Source organism: Hemitrygon akajei, chromosome 7 (genome assembly GCF_048418815.1).
Source record: "Hemitrygon akajei chromosome 7, sHemAka1.3, whole genome shotgun sequence".
Lineage (NCBI taxonomy): Eukaryota > Metazoa > Chordata > Chondrichthyes > Myliobatiformes > Dasyatidae > Hemitrygon > Hemitrygon akajei.
In genome coordinates this window covers 156,141,130-156,164,233 of record NC_133130.1, presented here as the reverse complement: position 1 = coordinate 156,164,233, position 23,104 = coordinate 156,141,130, and the positions used below count along the sequence as shown (strand labels likewise).

General features: G+C 38.7%; 1 protein-coding gene across 5 annotated transcripts in view; it reads left to right on the top strand.

Annotated features, from left to right (window-relative positions):
• LOC140731040 (pappalysin-1-like) overlaps positions 1 to 23,104 on the top strand; it is a 362,759-nt gene that overhangs the window by 31,617 nt on the left and 308,038 nt on the right. For all 5 annotated transcript variants that reach the window (XM_073052237.1, XM_073052236.1, XM_073052240.1 and 2 more), the window contains exon 2: positions 5,033 to 6,089. In XM_073052237.1, the coding sequence (XP_072908338.1) occupies positions 5,033 to 6,089 (1,057 nt within the window). The remainder of the gene's footprint in view (positions 1 to 5,032; positions 6,090 to 23,104) is intronic.

The window sequence follows — 23,104 nt, the reverse complement described above, 5'->3', positions numbered from 1 at the left end:
TGCAGCCTTGTGCCCAGTTATTCTGCTTTTGCCTTTAACAAACCCAAGTGTCTGACCAGGTCAGTTAACTCAGATTGAGTTATCAGATGAGGCTCACTCGATATAAAGGGTTCAAAATCTGTATCAATGTCAGTGTTGTTTTCCGTTCCTGGCTTGTGCTGTCACATAATCCTTCTGCTCTCACCATATCATCGGCACAACGAATGGCATTGATTTCCGAGTACCTCTGAGCCAAGCCCTATGATCGACAGCGCATATTGTGTAATAAATGTGATAAGCCCAGGATTTGTCTTGGTCGCCAATTTTACACCCAAAGTAGAGTGCATAGATTTTCTAAATAAGGGTAGTCATGCTCTGCCTTTGAGATCTAAGCGTATACTTGCCACAAATATAACTGAAAGTTTTGCGACTGTTGCAACATTGGTGAGACACTTTGCCATCACAAATACTCCTGAAAATACAATTGCATTTTTATAATGAGTATACCCAATATGCTATGCGTGTAAAGCATGTGCATCAATGTGATTGTAAACCGATATACGTGTAAACATAATGCATAGAACTGCATGTGCACGATGCTTTTATAGCCTTTCTAAATAGACAATAGACAAAAGGTGCAGAAGTAGACCATTCAGCCCTTCGAGCCTGCACCGCCACTTTGAGATCATGGCTGATCATCTACTATCAATATCCGGTTCCTGCCGTCCCCATATCCCTTGATTCCCCTATCCATAAGATACCTATCTAGCTCCTTCTTGAAGGCATCCAGAGAATTGCCCTCCACTACCTTCCGAGGCTGTGCATTCCAGACCCCCACAACTCTCTGGGAGAAGAAGTTTTTCCTTAACTCTGTCCTAAATGACCTACCCCTTATTCTCAAACCATGCTCCCTGGTACTGGACTCTCCCAGCATTTGGAACATATTTCCTGCCTCTATCTTGTCCAATCCCTTAATAATCTTATATGTTTCAATCAGATCCCCTCTCAATCTCCTTAATTCCAGCGTGTACAAGTCCAGTCTCTCTAACCTCTCTGCGTAAGACAGTCCAGACATCCCAGGAATTAACCTCGTGAATCTACGCTGCACTTCCCCTACAGCCAGGATGTCCTTCCTTAACCCTGGAGACCAAAACTGTACACAATACTCCAGGTGTGGTCTCACCAGGGCACTGTACAAATGCAAGAGGATTTCCTTGCTCTTGTACTCAATTCCCTTTGTAATAAAGGCCAACATTCCATTAACCTTCTTCACTGCCTGCTGCACTTGCTCATTCACCTTCAGTGACTGATGAACAAGGACTGCTAGATCTCTTTGTATTTCTCCCTTACCTAACTCTACACCGTTCAGATAATAATCTGCCTTCCTGTTCTTACTCCCAAAGTGGATAACCTCACACTTATTCACATTAAACGTCATCTGCCAAGTATCTGCCCACTCACCCAGCCTATCCAAGTCACCCTGAATTCTCCTAACATCCTCATCACATGTCACACTGCCACCCAGCTTAGTATCATCAACAAATTTGCTGATGTTATTCTCAATGCCTTCATCTAAATCATTGACGTAAATTGTAAACAGCTGTCGTCCCAATACCGAGCCCTGTGGCACCCCACTAGTCACCACCTGCCATTCCGAGAAACACCCATTCACCGCTACCCTTTGCTTTCTATCTGCCAACCAATTTTCTATCCATGTCAATGTCTTCCCCCTGATGCCCTGAGCTTTGATTTTACCCACCAATCTCCTATGTGGGACCTTATCAAATGCCTTCTGAAAATCGAGGTACACTACATCCACTGGATCTCCCCCGTCTAACTTCCTGGTTACATCCTCGAAAAACTCCAACAGATTAGTCAAGCATGATATACCCTTGGTATATCCATGCTGGCTCGGCCCAATCCTATCACTGCTATCTAGATATGCCACTATTTCATCCTTAATAATGGACTCTAGCATCTTCCCCACCACCGATGTCAGGCTGACAGGTTGATAGTTCTCTGTTTTCTCCCTCCCTCCTTTCTTAAAAAGTGGGATAACATTAGCCAATCTCCAATCCTCAGGAACTGATCCTGAATCTAAGGAACATTGGAAAATGATTACCAATGCATCCGCAATTTCCAGGGCCACCTCCTTTAGTACCCTAGGATGCAGACCATCTGGACCTGGGGATTTGTCAGCCTTCAGTCCCATCAGTCTACGCATCACCGTTTCCTTCCTAATGTCAATCTGTTTCATTTCCTCTGTTACCCTATGTCCTTGGCCCATCCATACATCTGGGAGATTGCTTGTGTCTTCCTTAGTGAAAACAGATCTAAAGTACTCATTAAATTCTTCTGCCATTTCTCTGTTTCCCATAACAACTTCACCCAATTCATTCTTCAAGGGCCCAACATTGTTCTTATCTATCTTCTTTCTCTTCACATACCTAAGAAAGCTTTTGCTATCTTCCTTTATATTCCTGGCTAGCTTGCGTTCGTACCTCATTTTTTCTCCCCGTATTGCCTTTTTAGTTAAGTTCTGTTGTTGCTTAAAAACTTCCCAATCATCTGTCCTCCCACTCAAAATGCAGATAAAAACTTATCATATTATGATCACTACCTTCTAATGGCTCCTTTACTGCAAGATCGCTTATCAAATCCTGTTCATTACATAACACTAAATCCAGAATAGTCTTGTCCCTGGTCGGCTCTCGTACAAGCTGTTCCAAGAATGCATCCCATAGGCACTCTACAAACTCCCTATCCTGTGGTCCAGCACCAACCTGATTCTCCCAGTTCACCTGCATGTTGAAATCCCCCATAACTACTGCGACATTACCTTTGCCACATGCCAATGTTAACTCCCTATTCAACTTGCACCCAATATCCATGCTACTGTTTGGTGGCCTGTAGACAACACCCATTTGGGTCCTTTTGCCCTTACTGTTCCTCAGTTCTATCCACACAGACTCTACTTCTCCTGACCCTATGTCCCCCCTTGCAAAGGACTGAATCTCATTTCTCACCAACAGGGCCACCCCACCCCCTCTGCCCACATTTCTGTCCCTACGATAGCACGTATACCCTTGTACATTCATTTCCCAGGTCTGATCTCCCTGCAGCCATGTCTCCGTTATCCCAACAACATCATAGTTACCCATTCGCACCTGAGAATCATCCGTTCTGTCATGCAATATCTACCCTGCCTCAGCATACCCAGGCATGCCTGGACAAGATGGAAAACTTTTCGGCTTACATTGTGGGCAACACTTTAATTGACCTAAATAATGAATTGAAATTACAATTTAGGTGATTTCAAAAAAATTGTGTTTGATGGAAATTTCACGGTGATTTTCATGATCAGTAGCCCAATATCCATAAGATATACACAACAGTATTCAGGAAAAAAATCATTGTTGTCCAGTGTTATTAAAATTTGGGAACATTTGTAAAGAGCCATCCAATAGGTGTTAAATATGAAATACTTATGGTAGTCTATGAGCAAAAAAGAACAATTTCTTCTTTAGATTTTTCCTCAAATTCCACCCCAATTTTTCACATTTCTCATACATATCCGGATAATTTTATTAACAATTTTGAGTGCTTCTGCCTGCACCACATATTGAGAGAGTGAATTTCAGATCCCTTTTTCTCTTTGTATTAAAACAGTTCCTCAACTTCCCAGTAATCCTTTGATCAATTAACTTAAAACCAAGTTGCCTAGCTGTTGACCTCTCTGCTAAGGGAAATAGTGCCTCATAATTTTATAAACCTCAAGCACATTATTTGGGCTAAAAATAATAACGACAAACACCAGAGTCATTACAGAAAAACACCACAGCAGAAAATCTTTTTGTGTCATGTTGAATTTCACAGACCTATGAATAAGGAGCGGCAAATGCTTATGTGCGACATTGATAAGGAAGCCAAACAAGTCAGGAGTAAGAGACACCAAAGCTAATTACGCGTGCAGAGAATTTAAAACAATTCTCTTTTGTTGACATTCTTCTAAAAAATTACCTCAGAAAAATTTGTTAATGAAGCAAATGAGTTGATAGAAGCTTGCGTTCTTTCACTCTGGTTTTATGCATGCATTCTATACACAGTATACAGTTTTGTCTTTACATGGATATTTATAAGTTGCCATTTATTTGGTCAAATTTTCTCAGTAAAGAAAATTAACAGCACAGTATGAAGTGTTATTTTTTAATCTGCACCATATGAAATTTTGCTTTACGGGGCATTTTAACACAACTATGCATAAATGGATCAAAGGCTTTAACAAGAGTGTGCTAGGACTATATTTGAAATGACCCAGACAAACATTACTGCACTTGCAGTCAATGTTCTGTGTTTTCTCTTCAACCAGTGTACTTGAGTTTTTTTCTTGATTGTATGAAAAGTTTCCTTCAAATGTACAAACATATTACCTTCCTGAACTTGACATTTGCTTTCCAAAGGAAACAGGAAAAAGGGATTTTAGAGCCCCTAGGTAAATAACATTTTGCAGAATGTACCATTTTGATTTTCTCTTTCCCATCAGTAAGGTAAATTTTGAGAAAATATGGCAAAATGTTCATGTAACCTTTAGTATATTGACATTAGACCATGCTACTAATGACTGATTGTTAGCAGATGGCCTTGTGGATATTTATCAAAATGTGACTTATTTTTAATTTTAAAAATATTTTAAAAATTAATTTTAATTTACAAAGCCCCTACTGAAAATCCCTCCTTTCTTAAAACAGCCCAACACTCTGCATAGCAGTGACTCAGATATTGTCAACATCTGTCACCTTAAAGACCAACAATTCATAACAGATTTGTTTACAATTGGATCCATTTCTAAAGGCAAATTCACAAAGATCATTGAATGTCTCTCTTGCATGCTATGCCATAAAAGCCTGGAGCAGCAGTTTGTATAAATGCTGAATTTCAGGTTCATTAAATAGTTGTGCACCACAATATTACAATTATAATTGTTTTATAATACAATGTATTGAAAACCTTTCCTTCAAAACATCTCACAGACATTTATGTTTCTTGGATGTAGGGCTTTACGACAAATGTTCTGCTATATCCCGGGACAGAGGATGGATTCTCGGCATCCAGTCCATGAGTGAGTTGGGTAACAGAGACCCACGATTCTTCTTCACTCTAAAAACAGACAGAGCTCGCAAAACAACCACCATTGTAGCCCAGCAGAAATACCCCGCCAATCAATGGGTACACTTGGCAGTAAGCTACGATGGACGTAAAATGAAGATCTTCGTTAATGGAGCGCAGGTGGCTGTAAGCAACGAACAAGTTGGTGACATCTTCAGTCCCCTCAGCAGAAAGTGCAAAGCTCTTACACTCGGTGGAAATTTTCAAAATCAGAATTATCGTGGCTACATAGCCGATTTTACTTTGTGGAGTGAAGGCAGAACTCAACGGAAAATAATCCAAGATATGAAGCACCACACTCAAACTAATAATGAGCTTGTCCTTCATGACAACTTTGAGGATGTGGAGAGGCATTGGCTACCTGTGAAGGACAGCAAATACCCAGAGACAGAACCACAGCATCACATTGACTGGATATCGAGTACTAATCTGGAGCCTACACCCTGTGGCCAAACTGTCTGTGACAACATTGAAGTCATAACAAACTACAACAACCTCTTCACTTTACGCAAGCTAAAGGCAGTCCGCTACAGGGTCATCAATATATACGATGACAGTCATCAAAAACCTACTGTTACCAAAGAGCAAATAGAACTTCAGCATCAACACTTAAACGATGCCTTTGAACGGTACAACATTACCTGGGATCTTACAGTTTTGGATGTCAAGAATTCCTCTCTGAGGAACCGTCTCATTCTGGCCAACTGTGACACAAGTAAAATAGGGAATGGGGATTGCGACTTGGAGTGCAATCACACAATGACAGGCAGTGACGGGGGAGACTGCAGATCAACGAAGCGCACACCTTTGCTAAAGATGAAAGGAGATGGAGTGTGCGATATGGACTGTAATGATGAAACGTTCAACTTCGATGATGGCGATTGCTGCAATCCAGAGACGACTGATGTAACAAAGACATGTTTTGACCCCAAATCACCCTACAGGTAGTATTAACAATTGCATTAAATCATTATTGAATTATTAGCATGAAATATCTATAACAGGTTTCAGTTCAAATAAAGACCCCTGGAAGTAAACATTTAAACATAATATAATTCAGAGGTTGGAGTGGTACAGCACTCAGTGCTGTCCTTCTGCTTTCCAAGTTCTGCCCATGATGACGTGGGCTTTCTTCACAGTGCACTAGCTACCTCCCATGTCCCAAAGATATGCTAGTAGGTAAGTGGCCAACAATGAAAACGGTGAGTCAAATGTCAAATGAGAGGGAATAAGTTGAAGCAATTTCCAGCATCTGCAGATTTTTTCTTGTTTGTGATGGGAATAAGTTGAACATTTTCAGGGAGCTAAAACCTGAATTGGGACTGGGATAGTTCTGCTCAGAACCAACACTAGCTTGATGGACTGAATGGTCTTTTACTTTTTATAAGTAAGGAACACTTCAATTCAAGCACCATCTACTTGTTTGGTATTTTTCTTTTGTCAAATTACAGGTGGCTAATCACATGAATTCTTTGGTGGGAGTGAGACCAGTTCAATTAATATAGTGTATAATAAGGCTAATTAATCGACCAATCAGCAGGTCATTGAGGTGTGGGAGGAAAGCCATATGATCACAGGAAGAACGTGCAAACCCTACGTCAACAGCACCAGAGGTCAGGATTGTAACGGATCACTGTACTTGTAAAGCAGCAGCTCCACAGGCTGAGCTGCTCCTTACCAGTTAATGGTCTTTATCACCTTTAAACTCAACTTGTACAAAATTAAATTCCATAAATTCCAACACCAATCTGGCATCCTCTTGTTTGCCCCTTTCCTTTCCCAATTCCTAAAGCATGGATTCTTTCATCCAATTTTGACACTTAAATTATTATTCTAAAATATGAGGATCCAGTTCCATTTTCATTTTAGTTTCTTTCACGTATCTACTGATCCACGATGGGGTTAAAATCTGTGTTATAAACTTGGATACCTCTGGAAGTCTAATGAAAGTCTGTCAATTTGGTTACCAATATAAGTTATCGCCAAAGGTTTTTAATTTTTCAGAGTTAAGCATCTGAGTTTATTTAGATCTATGAAAGCATGCAGCAATATTCAATCCCACTGAATCAGAAAGCTTAATGTTCAATGGGAAACAAATTCATGTTGTTATAGACTTTGTATGGCAATCTTCTTGTGATACACAAGACTGAATGCATTTCAATGAATAATACCCTTATCTTTGTGCAAATCTACATGCTCTAGAGGTTTATAGTGGTAATTTTATTTAATTTTTTCCCAGCTATGTTTTCATAGAATTGTTATCAGTTTTCCTCAGTGATAGTAAGTGGTATCAAAAATCTATACAAGATTTGTGGCATTCACTGGAGCCCACTTAAAATAATTAGTGATAACATCACTACAGCAAAAAGCTAACTGATGACAAAATGGCATAGACTGGGAATTGTGCAGTCTGAACCTCCAGCTCCTGCAGATACTATTTTTGTAAAAGGGCAAAGATTTCAGCCATCTTCACTTTTGTTTGACATGTTACTGGTTACATCAGCTATTTCAGTAACAATTAAGTGGGGTTTTTTATGCAATTGATTTATTGTAGAGAATGAACAAGTTAGAAGGGGGAAAGAGAAAAAATGTTTTTTTCCCCAAATCCTGCATATTAGAATAGTTGCACTAAATGAGACAGCTTCAATGATCTTCAAAGTTTCTCTCTCTTTCCCATTGAGCTATCTTAGGGTGCTAGTAGAGAAACAGCGATGATTTTATACTTAGCCATTGAGTCAAGATACCTGTGAGAGTCAGATAGTATCAGTGGAGAGGAAAGAGAATTAATAATTGAAGTTGATGGCCTTTCTTTGGAATTGGGAATTAGGAAGTGAACCTCTTTCCAGCTGTAGTGAAGGGAAGGTGAGCGGTGGAGAGGAAACGGATATCCGTGATACGGTGGAGACTAGCAGAGATTATACTGGTGCTGTTGAGAGGATTGTGGTGACATTTTAATTACAAATGATCAATCTGGAGAAGGAATGACCAGAAAGAGATGAGTGAGGAGGAGGAAAGAACAATTGTGAGATATAGATCATCATAGTTATTGGAAACCTAAAATAGAAGAACATGCTACAAATACAGCCAGCGTGAGGGAAGGGAAGAAATGAGTTAATGATGGGTTGATGACTTTCCTGGGAACCGCTAGTTTAGATAACGAGAATGCTGGTAAATGGCAAATTTGACCACTACCAGTTAAAATTGCCTAGACAGACAAATTTGGTTTATTACAATTTTAAGTCCTCCAGCCTCTACAGAAAGATTTGACATTGCATTTCTGGATCAGATGTTCAGGAATACTCATCCATTAACATAACTTTTGCAACATAACATGCTCTAACTTCTGTCTTGGTTGTTGCTAATTACCCTTTGTCTTTATTTTGCCGACTACGTTCTTTAGTTGGTCCTTGAAGCTACAGTCAAGGTGCAGTCCATCATCTTGAAAACTGCTCAGGGTACAGGTTTTGCTGACTCAATGCACAACAGTCAATCACCAGCTCCATGATTAACATAATCTGTGTGCACTTCATCTAAATTAGTGGCACATAACTTTCCAATGTTGTAACAGATTGACAATCTAAATCAGTTTTAAGGACCACTTTTTCAAAAGTTCTACTCTGGAACATCTGAACAAAGCTTTGCTACATTCATTCATCTGCAATCAATCTCAAGTGAAGTCCCATGTTGGAGTGTCAATCATCTTCCATTTCCCAGCAGTTACTTTGGAAAATGTGGGAACAAAATGGGCTTACCAAGGATGTTAAAGCCATTTTACATTTTGAATTAATTAGGTTAGTTTGAATATGATTAATTGATAACTTAAAAATATTGTGGTTACCTTGTCCAAACCACATCTCCATGTTGCATTTCTTCAAGGAGGCTTTGAGCATGTCTTTGAAATTTTTACTATGTCCAGATGGTAATCTCTTTCTACACTGGACCACAGCCTGCTCTAGGACACTGGCATCAAGCACGTGAATGATGTATCCTGCCTAACAGACCTTAGTGCTTGGGTCATGGTCTTGGTCTGAGGGAGGATATGACATCTTCCTCGTGCATTCAGAGGGTTTTTCCAAACAAGCAGAAAGCCTCTAGCATAATCCTATACTTTGTTCAATCTGTCTATCTGCAAGTGAGTTTTGCCATGACGGATCTAGAGTACTGGAAGATTCTGATCTCCTATCTTTAAGTTCTTTGCTTTTTTTTAACCATTTATTTTTATTTACATTGATGATTGCACACACTCCAAGCCCCTCTCAGCAGCTGAAGTTGCACAGCCCACCAGTTGTGAATCCATCGCCATAGGATCTCAATGCACAAAATTTGGTCACATTTTTGTTTGAGTGGTGACATTAAAGTTAATGAACACATTTCTCTCATTTCAATGAGCTCTTACTTTGCTGGACAATGATTTATCCAAAAATGTTTTATGCAATGAATTTTATCGTTTTGTAATGGCGATTATGGGGACCAAGTTCTTCCAGCCGTTTGTGTATTGGTCATTGTTTAACAAGCTTTCCTTCTATTTCTCCAGTCTCCTACCAAAGATTCTCTACCAGAGATATTTGCTACCAAAGGGATGATGCTTAAAGGGACTGTAAGGGAGATTTTTTTTTTAACCAAGGATAGATGGAATTAGAATTTACTGCCTGAAAGAGTGGTGAAGGCAGAGACTCTTACAAGACTAAGAATCATGATGAATTTTTGTACCACTAGGGCATAGATGACAGTGGGCCAAGTGCCGAGAAACAAATTACTATTAAAGAGTACCTAATGGTTGAGATGGAAAGGTGGGATGAATGGCCTGTTCCTGTGCTGTAAGGCCCAATAATTCTAACTTCTACACCACCCAAGCTTCATTTTTGGTAGAAATTAACTGGCTTGAGAAGACTGCAGATGACATTGAAATACTCCACTGTCGAGAATTAATATAATGGTTGGAGAATTTGTACCAATATGATCATAGAGCTCAATTTCCCTAAACCTGGGCCGATAAATTAAAGGTGTGGGACAAGTGTTAACTGAGCTTTGTATTATTGATGAAGGGTTCTGTATTCCTGTCATTTATAAGCATGATCCCTAATCTCCTTCATGTAAAAGAAAATACTTACGGCTCCTCTCGCCTTGTAAAGAAAACCCCATCAGGAAGACAGTACGCTTAAAAGGTACTGTAAAATCCATTTTACATTGCTAATTACATTCAATCACCTCTACAAATCCAAAAATAGCAAAGAACTGAAGGTACTGGAAATCACAGATAAAAGCAGAAAATGCTCTTGAAACTCAGAAGATCAGAAAGCATCTGTGGAAGAGAAATTGTCAATATTTCAGGTCCTGGACCTTTCATCTGAACTACACCTAGACTTGAAATATTAATTGTTTTCTCTTTCGCAGCTTTTATCTGACCTGCTAAATATTTCCAGCCAATGAATCTGACATCAAGTTGCCCCTGGTATCTTGCTGCTACTTCCTTTTCTGGGTCCTCTTCTTCCCCATATCACACCACCTGATCTCCCTCTCTTGGAAAGTACCCTAGGAGTAAAAACTGTGCCTTGCTACTTGTTACAATCACCATGAGGAGACGAAGAATTTCTTGAGTAGTAACAGCAGCTACTCTGAAATTGGATTATTGTGACAAGATATTTGTGCGATTTCTCAGAAATTAATCCACTACTGACCTCAGAATTTATCAGGGGTCAGGTTCGGGGTCAAATAAGGTAGCAAACACATCACTTAGTTCTGATTACACCCATGGTGTGGGATCAAAATAATGAATTTGGCATAAATACCTTTTGAAATTAATTTCATTTAATCTTTTGTGTAGCAATCATGATAGAATTCGATTTGCTTCATTGGCTTTTTCCATTGCTAACATGAAGTAATCCTTTAATACTGGTTTTAAGGATTAGATATTTCATGTTGCTCAGTTCAGTGTGATTGTTTAATAACAGTGCACTTATCACAGCATTTTCATTGCAACCTTTGCTCTATTGTCGTAAGTCCCTGTGTTAGCTTTGATGTGTGCCCAAATTTTGTCCAACAAAATCTTCATTTGCCATTCTAATGCATTTAGTGAGTTGCAAGACCAACATATTACAGTAAGATGCTGAGCTCATAATCATCACTATCTTCATGATTTTTTAAAACAAACATTGAAACGTTTTTGTGATTTGTAATAGATTTTACCCAGGACATTGAGTTTTTAAGCGCACATTGGTTTGATCTTGCTGCCCCTGACTCCTTTCCCTTTTCACTTCTGAATCTGGGGCCCCCCTTGTTTCACGAAGTTCTATCGGCTGCCAATTCATGAGGATATTTTCTTCTCACGGTAAGTGTTGAACAAGCACAAAGCAACTGACACCAGCAGAAAATGAATGCCACAGTCTTAAGAAAGAATGGCAGAAAATAATCCTGGTGTTGAATGTTGGCATTATAGATGGGGAGTTCAACAATGACAAGGCTACATATTAACCATTAAGTCAGAGTCCATAACTGGATGGTCAGCATGTTCACGCCAACTGCACTTATCCATGCAAGTATTACTAAGCATACTACTTTGCCATAATAATAACTTTGAAAATGAAGTCCTGTTTGCTTTCCAAACTACAAAACAATGGTTATACAAGAAGTGTCTTTTTCCTTCTGTTTGCTGTGTTTGGCCACTTTAGGCATCAAATTCCACTTCAGTATGAACTGCAATGGATTCCAGCAGAAGTAAACACAAACAGACACTTTAATGCATACCAGGGGCTCTGCTTGTCTTCAACAGGAAGGTGTGTGACGTACTTTAATATTGAAAAAATCTCCGCAGCTCCAGCAATACCCATTCAGAATTATCATCGCAAGATCATCATTTGCAGACTAGTTTAATATCTCCTACGAGTGATCTAGCACATCACACACTAAACCATTTTCTCCAACAGCAATTACACTTGTGTGCATAAACTAGAACATTTAGAATATCTGTAAGGGTTATTGAATAATTGTTAGAATGCAACTACATACACAGCGATTTTTACTAAGAAGATTGAAATTTCCCACAACTACAGTCAAATCTCAGGATTACATCATAATTAGGTGATCAGGATTTCATCTAAACAATTTAGCTAAGAAGATTTGTATCCAGACCTTGGAATTAATTGGTGGCAGTGCCAGATTAATGAATGTGTTAAGACTATGAAAACTGCTTGGGAATACTGTAGATGGATTAGATGAGAAGGTTTCCCTGTATGATGGGAAATAGAAAATGTGAAAGAATAGCTTCCATAAGCTTTAAAGAAAATTGTAGTTTCTTGCATACAGTACTGTACTGGATTTTTATATGGCTTCAGATGGTACGGCCTCCACAGAGCCCTGATCTCAACATTATCAACGCTGTCTGAGATTACCTGGAGAGACAGAAAAGTATTTCTCTCATAATTTTGTATACCTCTATCAAATCTACCAATTGTTTTCATTCCAAGGAATAAAGTCCCAACCTATTCAATCTTTCCTTGTAACTCAGGTCCTCCAAACCTAGCAACATCTTTATAAGTTTTCTCTGTACTCTTTCAATGTTATTTACATCTTTCCTGTAGATAAGGTGACCAAAACTGCACACAATATTCCAAATTACCTCACCAATATTTTACACAGCTTCAACATAATATCCCATCTCCTGTACTCAATGCATTAATTTATGGTCAATGTGCCAAAAGCTTTCTTTATGACCCTATCTACATATGAAGCCACGTTCAACGAATTATGGACCAGCTTTCCCAGATCCCTTTGTTCTACCGCACTCCTCAGTACCCTACTGTTCATTGTGTAAAACCTACCCTGGTTGGTCTGACCAAAGTGCAGCACCTCACACTTGTCTGCATTAGATTCCATCTGCCATTTTTTAGCCCATTTTTCCAGCTGGTCCAGATCCTGCTGCAATCCATGGTAGTCTTCCTCACCATTCACTGCACCCCCAATCTTGGTGTCATCCGATAACTTGCTGATCGAGATAACCACATTATCATCCAGATCATTGACATAGATGACAGAGGACCTAGCACCGAGCCCTCCAGTAGTCACAGACCTTCAGTCAGAGAGACAACATCTACTACCACTCCTTGGCTTCAAACATATAAGTGCTTCAAAGTTTCAAATGTGAAAAATATAAAAATAGTCTCACATATACCAGTTCTGCTAACTACATAAGACTAGGGTAGGAACTGTCTTAATGTCTATGCCTTAATTTGGGATTTGCATTAACTGACAGAATTTATAATCGAGAATATTTTAGGTAAATGTTGAAATAAGGATGGTTTTAAGCATAGGTAATACTGTGTTAGCTCAAATGGAAATACATTTGGACAAAATATTTAGAAATTACAACATATAAACAAGCCATCTACCCTTTCATGGTAATTATTGTCCAGAAAAATCAAACAATATTCAGTGGATTCCAGTTAATTGGAACACATTGGAATCAAGCAGCTGCCTAATCATTTTATGGAAATAGTTAAAAAGGTATAAAAAAAATCCAAACTACCATTTAACTGCGTAACAAATTATGTATTTAAGTGAAATACAGTACAAATTAAAACTTTATCAATACTGCTAATGTACTTTAAAATATGTATTAGTTCCAAATAGTTATCGACAGAGGAATTTATCCAGTGAACGCAATGAATGAAATCAGCGCAGTCTACTTTCATGCAATGTTTACAATGATCCTCCATTTTCATTGTAACATAAGAACATAAGAGATAGGAGCAGGAGTAGGCCAATCGGCCCCTCAAGCCTGCTCCGCCATTCAACAAGATCATGGCTGACAAGCAAGACAATTGTTGATACCTTCAAATTCTTCATAGTTTCTGCTGAAGTCAAAGTCAAAGTCCTGTCCCAAGCCTTTGTGGTTCATCAGGTTTCTGTGGCATGAAGTGACTGAGAGTACGAGAGTCACTTCAGAGTCCCGGATAGGACGCCCAGTCTGTACCCAGATACCCAGCATTTTTTGCCGGTACCCATTTGTCAGCTGGGTAGAATGGAGCATTGTGTGGTTAAGTGCCTTGCTCAAGGATGCACACTGCCTTGGCTGGGCTCAAACTCATGACCTGCAGGTCGCTAGTCGAACACCCTAACCATTTGGCCACGTGCCACACAACTTGCTGAAGTAGTGAAATCATTTCATTTTCACACTGTTTCTGGCATCTCCAAGCCTGAATGCTTGAAAATGCTGTGAGCAAAGCAATTCGGAATTGTCTTACTGCTTATTTTTCACCAACTATTAGTGAGAGAAATCACTGCTTTTTGAACACAAACACACACAACTGATGCTGTTCAAAACCTGTTCGGTCTAAGCATGGTGTAGTATCTAACGGCCAAACAAGTGCATGTGACTGACACAAGTTAGAATCAGTTCAGCAACAGTCCCCTGTCCCAATTAAGTGGCATAGTATCCCAAATACACAAAGGGAACCCTGTTTACCTTCTCAATTAGTTTTTGTTCTTTAAGGAAGTTCCCAAATATGCAGTTACCCCGATTAACCAATGGCTCAGTTAACCAGAATCCATTGCAGTTACATTTGGTCCGTCAGTTTCTATGCTTATTCACCAACTCTGAGTGTGAATTGCTCTAATACAACTCTTCCTGTGAAGAAATTTCCCATGCCCTCTTCTGGAGCTCATTTAAGACACGTGGCTCATCATTCTCTAGCCCCATTGGAAAAAGCTTTTCATCAACCTGTTTCCATTCTTTTCTAGGCCCAGACACTCCAACTATATCATCTCATTATCTGACCTGTTGCCTCTTCTGGTCTTTCTTCATGTTTGTAATTATTTAACCTATAAGCCATGAATTAGTGAATTTAGGGAGATCTGTGTTGTTTCAACGTCCATCCAAAGTACATGCTCTAGAGACTTACCATTAGACTTTCTTCTATATTTTTCACCATAAATGGAATGAGAAAACCATTAGTGTTTTAACAGATTTGTCAACCCAAGTTGCTTTTAGAATCAGTACTCCCATTTCGTCCTGCTCTTCAAAAACATTGAGTACACTGTATACTTCCCTTAGGGATATTGGCACTGCTGCTTTCTTTTTATCCAAACCGAAATGCCCCAAAGTTACAGACATCAAATTCTCTCTGTCACATGCTAACTCATTCCCTTCAATCTTTGGAAGAATCATGTACTAATTTAATATATTCTGAAGATTTCACAACACTGCTATGCACTTGGAACAGAAATAACTGAATCCTGAAAGACATCATTAACTAGTTTCAGTTACCCTCAGAAAAGTTTCTCTCACCCTTAATTTCCATACTCACTTAGTCACTGTAATTACTCTAATCTTCCTAAACAATCGTCCATTTGACACTTCAAAAAGTGTTTTCTGAGTGCTCATGTATTCTACATCCACTGCATTGCCCTCTCTGCTCTGTTCTCAGATATTGCCTTAGAATTAAGAATGACCTTTGCATTTGAATGGGAGACACCAGAATCTGAGGCAACACAGTAGTTCAGCACATGGACCCATTGCTTCATAGTTTTGTCAACCTGGACTCAATTCTGCTATATCCCGATGCAAGTCCCGACTTGAATGGTTGATAATTCCTTTACCCCTACAGATTGCTGCTCAGCTTGCTGAGTACTACTGCATATTGATTGTTGTTCCACATCAGGACATAGAGCCCCAGGTGAGTAATACTTTAATCACGCAGGTTGGTTTCAGGGAGTGCCTTACAAATAAAACAGATGCATGCCTGAGGCTGTCAAAGGCTATAGGCAAATCATAGTATTTCACAATTATAACACAATGAAATACATCCGCAAAGATTATGGAAAATACTATTGCCAAAAAAACTGGCTTAAAAGAACCATGCAAAGAAAACTGCTTCATCAAAGGCAATCTTTGACAATCAGCCCACAGCCTTTGGAATCGAGAATGTATCATATATCTTGGCATACAACAAATTTTCAGATTTGTGGCTTTTGGTATTTTTATAATAAAATTATAACCCACTCTACTTAATGATGAAAGGTTAGGAATATTTTATACATATAAAATTTTATGATGACTTGCCTGGCTGACATTGCCAGAAGCTAAATGATAAGTGATATTTTACACATTTATAAATTGCAGATCCCTGTGCAAGTATTGTAATATGCAGCTGTTCCTTACAGAGGATGATGATGAACATGTTGACATTCTCCACAATAGACTTGTTTAATTCTTGAAAGCTGGTCAGTTTTCTGTCACACCTATGACACTTGGCAGGCCAACTGTAATAACTTCCATAGTCAAAAGCTTTCCCATCCAGTGTCAAAATGTCTAGTCTTCCTGTCAGCGTCAGTTGATATAATTCACTCCCTTGGATCAATTATGAATTATTTGTGACAGCTGTATAAAAAATATCCTACCGTTTAATGACAACTGACTACATAGGCAGAAAAAAAATTAAAATTTCCTCTCGAACTTGCTAGTTGATAAGGGACACCTTGGAAATTTGTGCAAAACTTATTTAGTCATTGGATAATAGAAATCTTCATCTTATTGAAAGCAGCAGACCTTTGTTCATTTGGTTTCCTAGCAAAATGACAGACTTTATATTGAGAGATAATTTTATTATTCATAATCAACATACAGAAAACTTTTTGAAGAGTAGTAACCAATTAGGTAGCAAATAAAAATATTAAATGCTTCAAAACCTCAAGCGAATTCATAAAGTCCAGGTTTATCATTAAACAAAGTACTTTTTTTTAAAAAAAAATTTTAATTAGTTTTTCTATACATTTTACAAATTAAAAACCCCAAATCCCAATGAGGAACATTAATACAGTGCAAAATTAAGCATACAATGACAATATGCTACAAAACAAAGTACATTTTTAATGTATGATTTGCATTCATGTGCTATTAAGCAAACAGCATCCTAGTTCTGAACTTAATGAGCTGCATCCTGAAAAATGGCAGCTTAATTCTTTGTCTGTTATGGGACTGGTGACTGATAGGCTTTGACCCCAAAGGATTTTTAACTTGATCAAATTATTGCTCAGCTTTTCTAAGAGTAGTAGCTGGTTGCATCTTTGAGACATTTTTACTTCACAATTGTCCAATCAGTTTGACTGGTATTTTGAGGCTGATGGTAATGGACAAGTGCACTGTGCTCCAAAGTATTTAATTTGTACAGCATTCCCAAAACTGATAATAGTACACCATGCAAAACATATTTTTATGTCATAGAACTTATTTTGATTGAGGTTATTAACATAAGGAATTTGATCTGTGTGGTGCCAGGGATCACCACTATGTGAAGGTTAAGAGAGATTTTGTAAATGCGTTTGGATTTGATAGATGCCTCCAAGACAGAAACTAGATAACTAAGGAGTAAAAGAAAAGGATCTAGTGCTCTCCCGGCGTACGTGACGAATAAACTCTTAAGATTAAAACCAATGTTTGGATAACAAACTCAGGATCATCCCTGAAGAAGATGACAGAGTTTGTCATCGAAACATTGGTTATAATTGATACCTGTACCTGACTGCAAGCCGGAGAAGAGTTTAACTACGGAGCAAGGTTCAAGGTAATTTTCAAATGGGCAAGAGCTGAGATGAGAAGGAGTGAGTTATGCAGTGAGTTCAAAGTTTAAAGTACATTTATTATTACATTATTTATACAGAATATAACCTTGAGATTCACCTTCTTGCAGGCAGCCACAAAAAGAAAGATACACAGTAGAACCCATGGAAAGAAAAACTCCACAGCGAGGTGTTGTAATTTACAATGTGTTTTCTGATCAAGTAGTGGTAGCAGATTCAGTAATAACTTTTGAAAGGAAATTGGATGGACACTTGAAAATAATCTATTGAAAGAGAAGAGCAGTTTCCTTTTCAAAGATTTTCTTGCATAAATCTTTCAACAGGCATTATGCACTGAATGGTCTCCTTTATCCATCTTTAATTGACCCCGGAACTTAGCAAACGATTCATCCTCAAAAGGAGGAATTTAGCTGACCAGGCAGCTTCAGTGGAGTAATATGGACAGTCAATATTTTGGGTCAAAATCTTTCACCACTACTGAATTGTCAGGCCACTTCACTGAGGGGCTATTAATAGTCAACGATGTTTATGAGTTGCCTTGACTCTAGACAAGAAGCACAACATATTTCCTTCCTTGAATGACAAAAGTCAACCAGGCTGGTTTTTAACGGAAAGCTGGTAGTTTCAGAATGTGATATTAAAATATTTTTTCAAGAATGAATTTAAATAAAAATTCCTCCAGCTGCTATGATAGAATTCAGAATCACAACTTAATATTGATCATCCAGACTTTGGAAAAATTGTCAAGGTATTCTAATCACAGTGCAAATGAATTTCACAATTAATCCAGAGTTCATTTAAAAAAGAAAATTAATTGTAATGTTCCTAAAGGCAAACTTAGTACTCGGGAAAGTTACAGGATATCTCACTCAAAGACCCTTTTCTTATATATATCGTCCAAGATGTTGTGAACGGCAGTGGGCTGAATGTGTTTAATACAATATCAAAGTCAGAGTCAAATTCAAAATTGAGTTTATTGTCATATTCCTCTCTCAATGTATTCAGTCCATTCGGAAGTCTGCTCTTCCTCTCAAATTTTCTCAAACTTACTCCTTATGAACTAATTGGTCCAGTCATTATGGGAGCAAGACTCTGTAGTCATCTCAGGAAGCAGATTTGGCCTTAATGACAAAGCAGATCGGGAGGCTTTGACATCCACTGGCTCAGAGTACTTACTGATCCTTATTGCTGTAAAAGGACCTTGTACACTTTTGAAAATGTCTTTGATAAATAAACACATTTTAAAAATGTTCAAATAGATTTAAATAACTGAAACAAATAAGACCTTAACTTGAAAGTATATTTAGTTGTCAGAGAGTAATTAAAACATTAAGGTTAAGTATAAAAAAACACTGCACTTAATTTTTGAATCTGAGCAAACACATTCAAATGAAATGTGTCGTGTTACATGCTCTTTGTCTATGGTGTACAGCTGTGGAGCCAGATGTGAAGTGTATCCAGCCACTAGGCTCACTAAGTTCATGCTTTGCCCTGAACTCAATACTGAGTCCAACTGTGGAATGGGAGATGAGATACCAACGCCCAATCACCAAATCCCTTGTAACTTCTTCATTGCAATGCTGGAATAGAGGTCGTGAACTAAACGAACCCCATCATGCTATTGGTCAGCAGTCTCTGTTGAATCAGCACCATCTGACCCATTATTTTAATGCTGGTTTAAGCTGGGCTTAACATACCTGAAGTTAACGATAACCAGATAAAATGGGTTGTACTGCCTGCAGATGTTCATGACCAGTGCCTGAACCAAAGATCACATTCCAGGAGCAGTTATGGCTGTGCAATCAGAAGCAGTACATTGTACCGAGTTATGGTCCAGAACAGTAACCGTGATCTTCGAGCTTAGTTACAGAGAATGCCAGAGAACCCATTAACAGAGCTGTCAAAAGATTGAGAATTAGGAAGATACTATTATAAATTTAAAGCCCACAGGGATAAGGAAAACCTGCTTGCGGAAGTTATAGATGGGCTCTGGAAAAATGTGCCTGATGGGCCAAATGGCCTTTATTTTCAACCCATATTTTCTTACGTTTCTATCATTGGATAAACTGAAAAAAAAAATTATTCATGGTGTTTTCCTAACTTTGTGAACAGAGACGGGAGCAAAACGAATTTCTGAAATGACCTTGCAGAGTCACTGATCACAAGGAAATCCTGATCCAAAAAATGCAAAAAACACGTGTACATTCTGCAGTAATTGTCCCATGACTTGCCTGTTTTATGCACCAATGTCCCAAGAAAGTAAACTGCTTTTCCTAGTGAGATTAAAATAAAGGCTGTGTTCTATCCAATCCAAATAATTCAAAATATATTCAATTTAAAAAAAAATAATCAACGAATATCGTACTGTTCAGAGGAAAATAGAATAGTTCTGTGCATACCTTTTCATTTGACATTTTATTCTTCTGTTAGGGAATAAGTGACCCATATTTTAAACTTGTAATCCCTCTAATGCACTGCTGTATTGATCTACAGTATATTTCATGGGAAAGTAGCTGACAGAAATATGTTGTCAGGTCTGAAACATCCAGAAAATTTTCCATTACTGTAGTCCAATTTTGTCTGGTAAAGGATAATTCTCATCCAGTTAAGAATTGTATATTTCAGTGATTTCTCATCAAAATGGTCCTTGGAGCTTCATACACAACATGCTGAGAAATCATTTTGGAAAAACTCAGTCTTTTATGTTGAATTGCAACAACACAGGACCAATAATTTCCGTTACCCTTCGACGCCTGCTGATTCAATAGTAGAGTGTCTTCTTAGTGGAATATCTCAGGAGCACTGCATTATCTGGAGCTCTGGTCTGTTAACTGACCCTGACCCCCCAACCCCATGGCACCTTGCAACTTTATTTTCTAACCAAGCTACCGCAGTGAAGAAGGAACAGGACTAACACCATAAAGCTCTTCAACTTCACTTAGTTACAGGTGAAATATAGTATAATGGTTAATATATTGGATTAGTATCCAGAGGCTTGCACTATTGATCATGCCATGAGTTCAAATCCTACCATGGCAGCCAGAGAATTTACATTCAAATAATTAGTCCTTGCCTACCACCCTACGAGCTCCCTAACCAGCACCTCATTCTCCATAGCTTCTGCCACCTCCAAAAGGGTCCCTACCACTAAGCACATCTTTCTTTCCCCACCCCTCCCCCAGCTTTCCATAGGGATCACTCTCCAGGTGATTCCTTTGTCTACTTGTCCTTCCTCACTGATGTCCTCTTGGCACTTATTCTGGCTAGTGCTCCACCTCCTCCATCATCAACACGCATGGCACCAAACAGTCCTTCCAGGCGAGGCAACACTTCACCTGTGAGTTTGTCAGGATCATCTGTTGTATCCGGCACTCCTGGCGCGGCCTCCTCTGCATCGGTGAATCCCAGTTTGGATTGTGGGATTGCTTTGTTGATCACCTTTGCCCTGGTTGCCACAAAAGACAAGATCTCTTGGTGACTACCTATTCCCATTCCCATTCTGACATGTCTGTCCATAGCCTCCTCTACTGCTACGATGAGGGCAAACTCAGGTTGGTGGAGCAACACCTTATATTTTGCCTGCGTAAACTCCAACCTGATGATATTAATATCAATATCTCTAATTTTCTAATTTCTCCATCCTTCCTCCTCTCTTTTTCCATTCATGCTCCTTTCTCTTCTCCTCACCTGTCCATTACCTCCCTCTGGTTTCCCTCCTCCTTCCCATTGTTCCATGATCCACTCTTCTTTCCTATTAGATTCCTTCTACTTCATCCCTTACCTCTTCCACCTATCACCTCCCAGCATCTTACTTCATCTGCTCTCTCCCACCCATACACCTTTCCCTCATCTGATTTTACCTATTATCTGCCAGCTTGTACTCCTTCACCTCCCCAGCCTTGCTATTCTCACTTCAGCTCCCTTCCTTTCCAGTCCTGATTAAGGGTCCTGTCCCGAATTGTTTATTCTCCACTACAAATACTGACTGACCTGTTGAGTTCTTCCACCATTTTGTGTGTGCTGCTCTGGATTTCCAAAAATCTACAGAATCTCTTGTGTTTCTGCAATAAAATGTTTACTCTTAGTAAAACAAACAAGTGTATTGTTGTAAAAATAGTATCAGATTCGATCTTGCCTGCTAGGAAGGGAAATCAATCATCCCTATAAAGAATTTGCATGAATCTTACTCTTACAATCTCCCTTATTGGGTCTCATGTGTAATCAGGGATGGTAATTAATATTGATTTTGCCAGTTAACATCCAGATCCCATTAACATACTAAAAGAACACTTGCCTTCTGATCTGCATCCTTAGAACAGAAAATGTCAAGAACGTTCAGCAGATCAGACAGCAACTGTGCAGAAGGAAATGATAAGTTGTTGTTTCAGGTCAGTAGTAATAAGATATTTGGACAGGTACATGGATGAGAAAGGTTTTATAGGGATGCAGGCCAAATGTGGACAAATGGAACTAGCTTAGGTGGGCATCTTGGTCAACATAGACCAGGGGTTCCCAACCTGGGGTCCATGGACTCCTTGGTTAATGCTAAGGGTCCATAGCATAAAAGAAGTTGGGAACCCCTGGTTCATAGAGCAATAGACCAACCTCTATGCTTAATGTTTTTGTGACCACTCATTAGAACGCATGGAAGGACTCTGACCTGTAATGTTGAATCTTCTTGTCACAAAGGAAATTCTAGATGCTATGACCTGAATATTTCTTTCTGTACAGTGTTTCTGGCATCTTCAGTTTCTATTTCAGGTTTGCAGTATTTGAACATTTTTGCTTCAATTCTTTACACAGTATCATTAAACTGGCTGCCTGCTGTGTTTGCAAAGTTCTTAATGTCCTCACCTATCAAAGGTTATGTCATTGTTGGTACAATAAACGTTGTTCATATAATCTCAACAATTTTTCAGAAGGTTCTGAGATTATATGTGCAACCATTATTATACTAACAATAAAAGTTTCCAACTTTCAAACTTCCAAATCTCTATTTTAAGGTTACGTCCTCTTGTACAATGTTTGCTTACAAATGAATCTCACTGTGGTTAAAAAATAGAAGGAACAATTTGAACTTGGCACAAGTCACATCAATAATGGTGAATGGGTTGAGATTAATGGGTCACGTTATCCCTTTACAAAGCAGTTAATTCGTTCAACTGCACATGATTTAAAAAAAAATGTACACTTGAATTCCTAATGACTTAATGGGCGAATTGGCTGATATACTGGCTTCATGTGCAGTTCTTGTTTATTTGGGCAGTATCTTCAGTTACAAAAGCAGACTACTTATCTGATGGATTTGCTGGTCTTTATTGCAAGAGGATCTGAGTACAGAAGTAAGGACCCAATATTATAACATAGTACCCTGGTGAGACTGCAT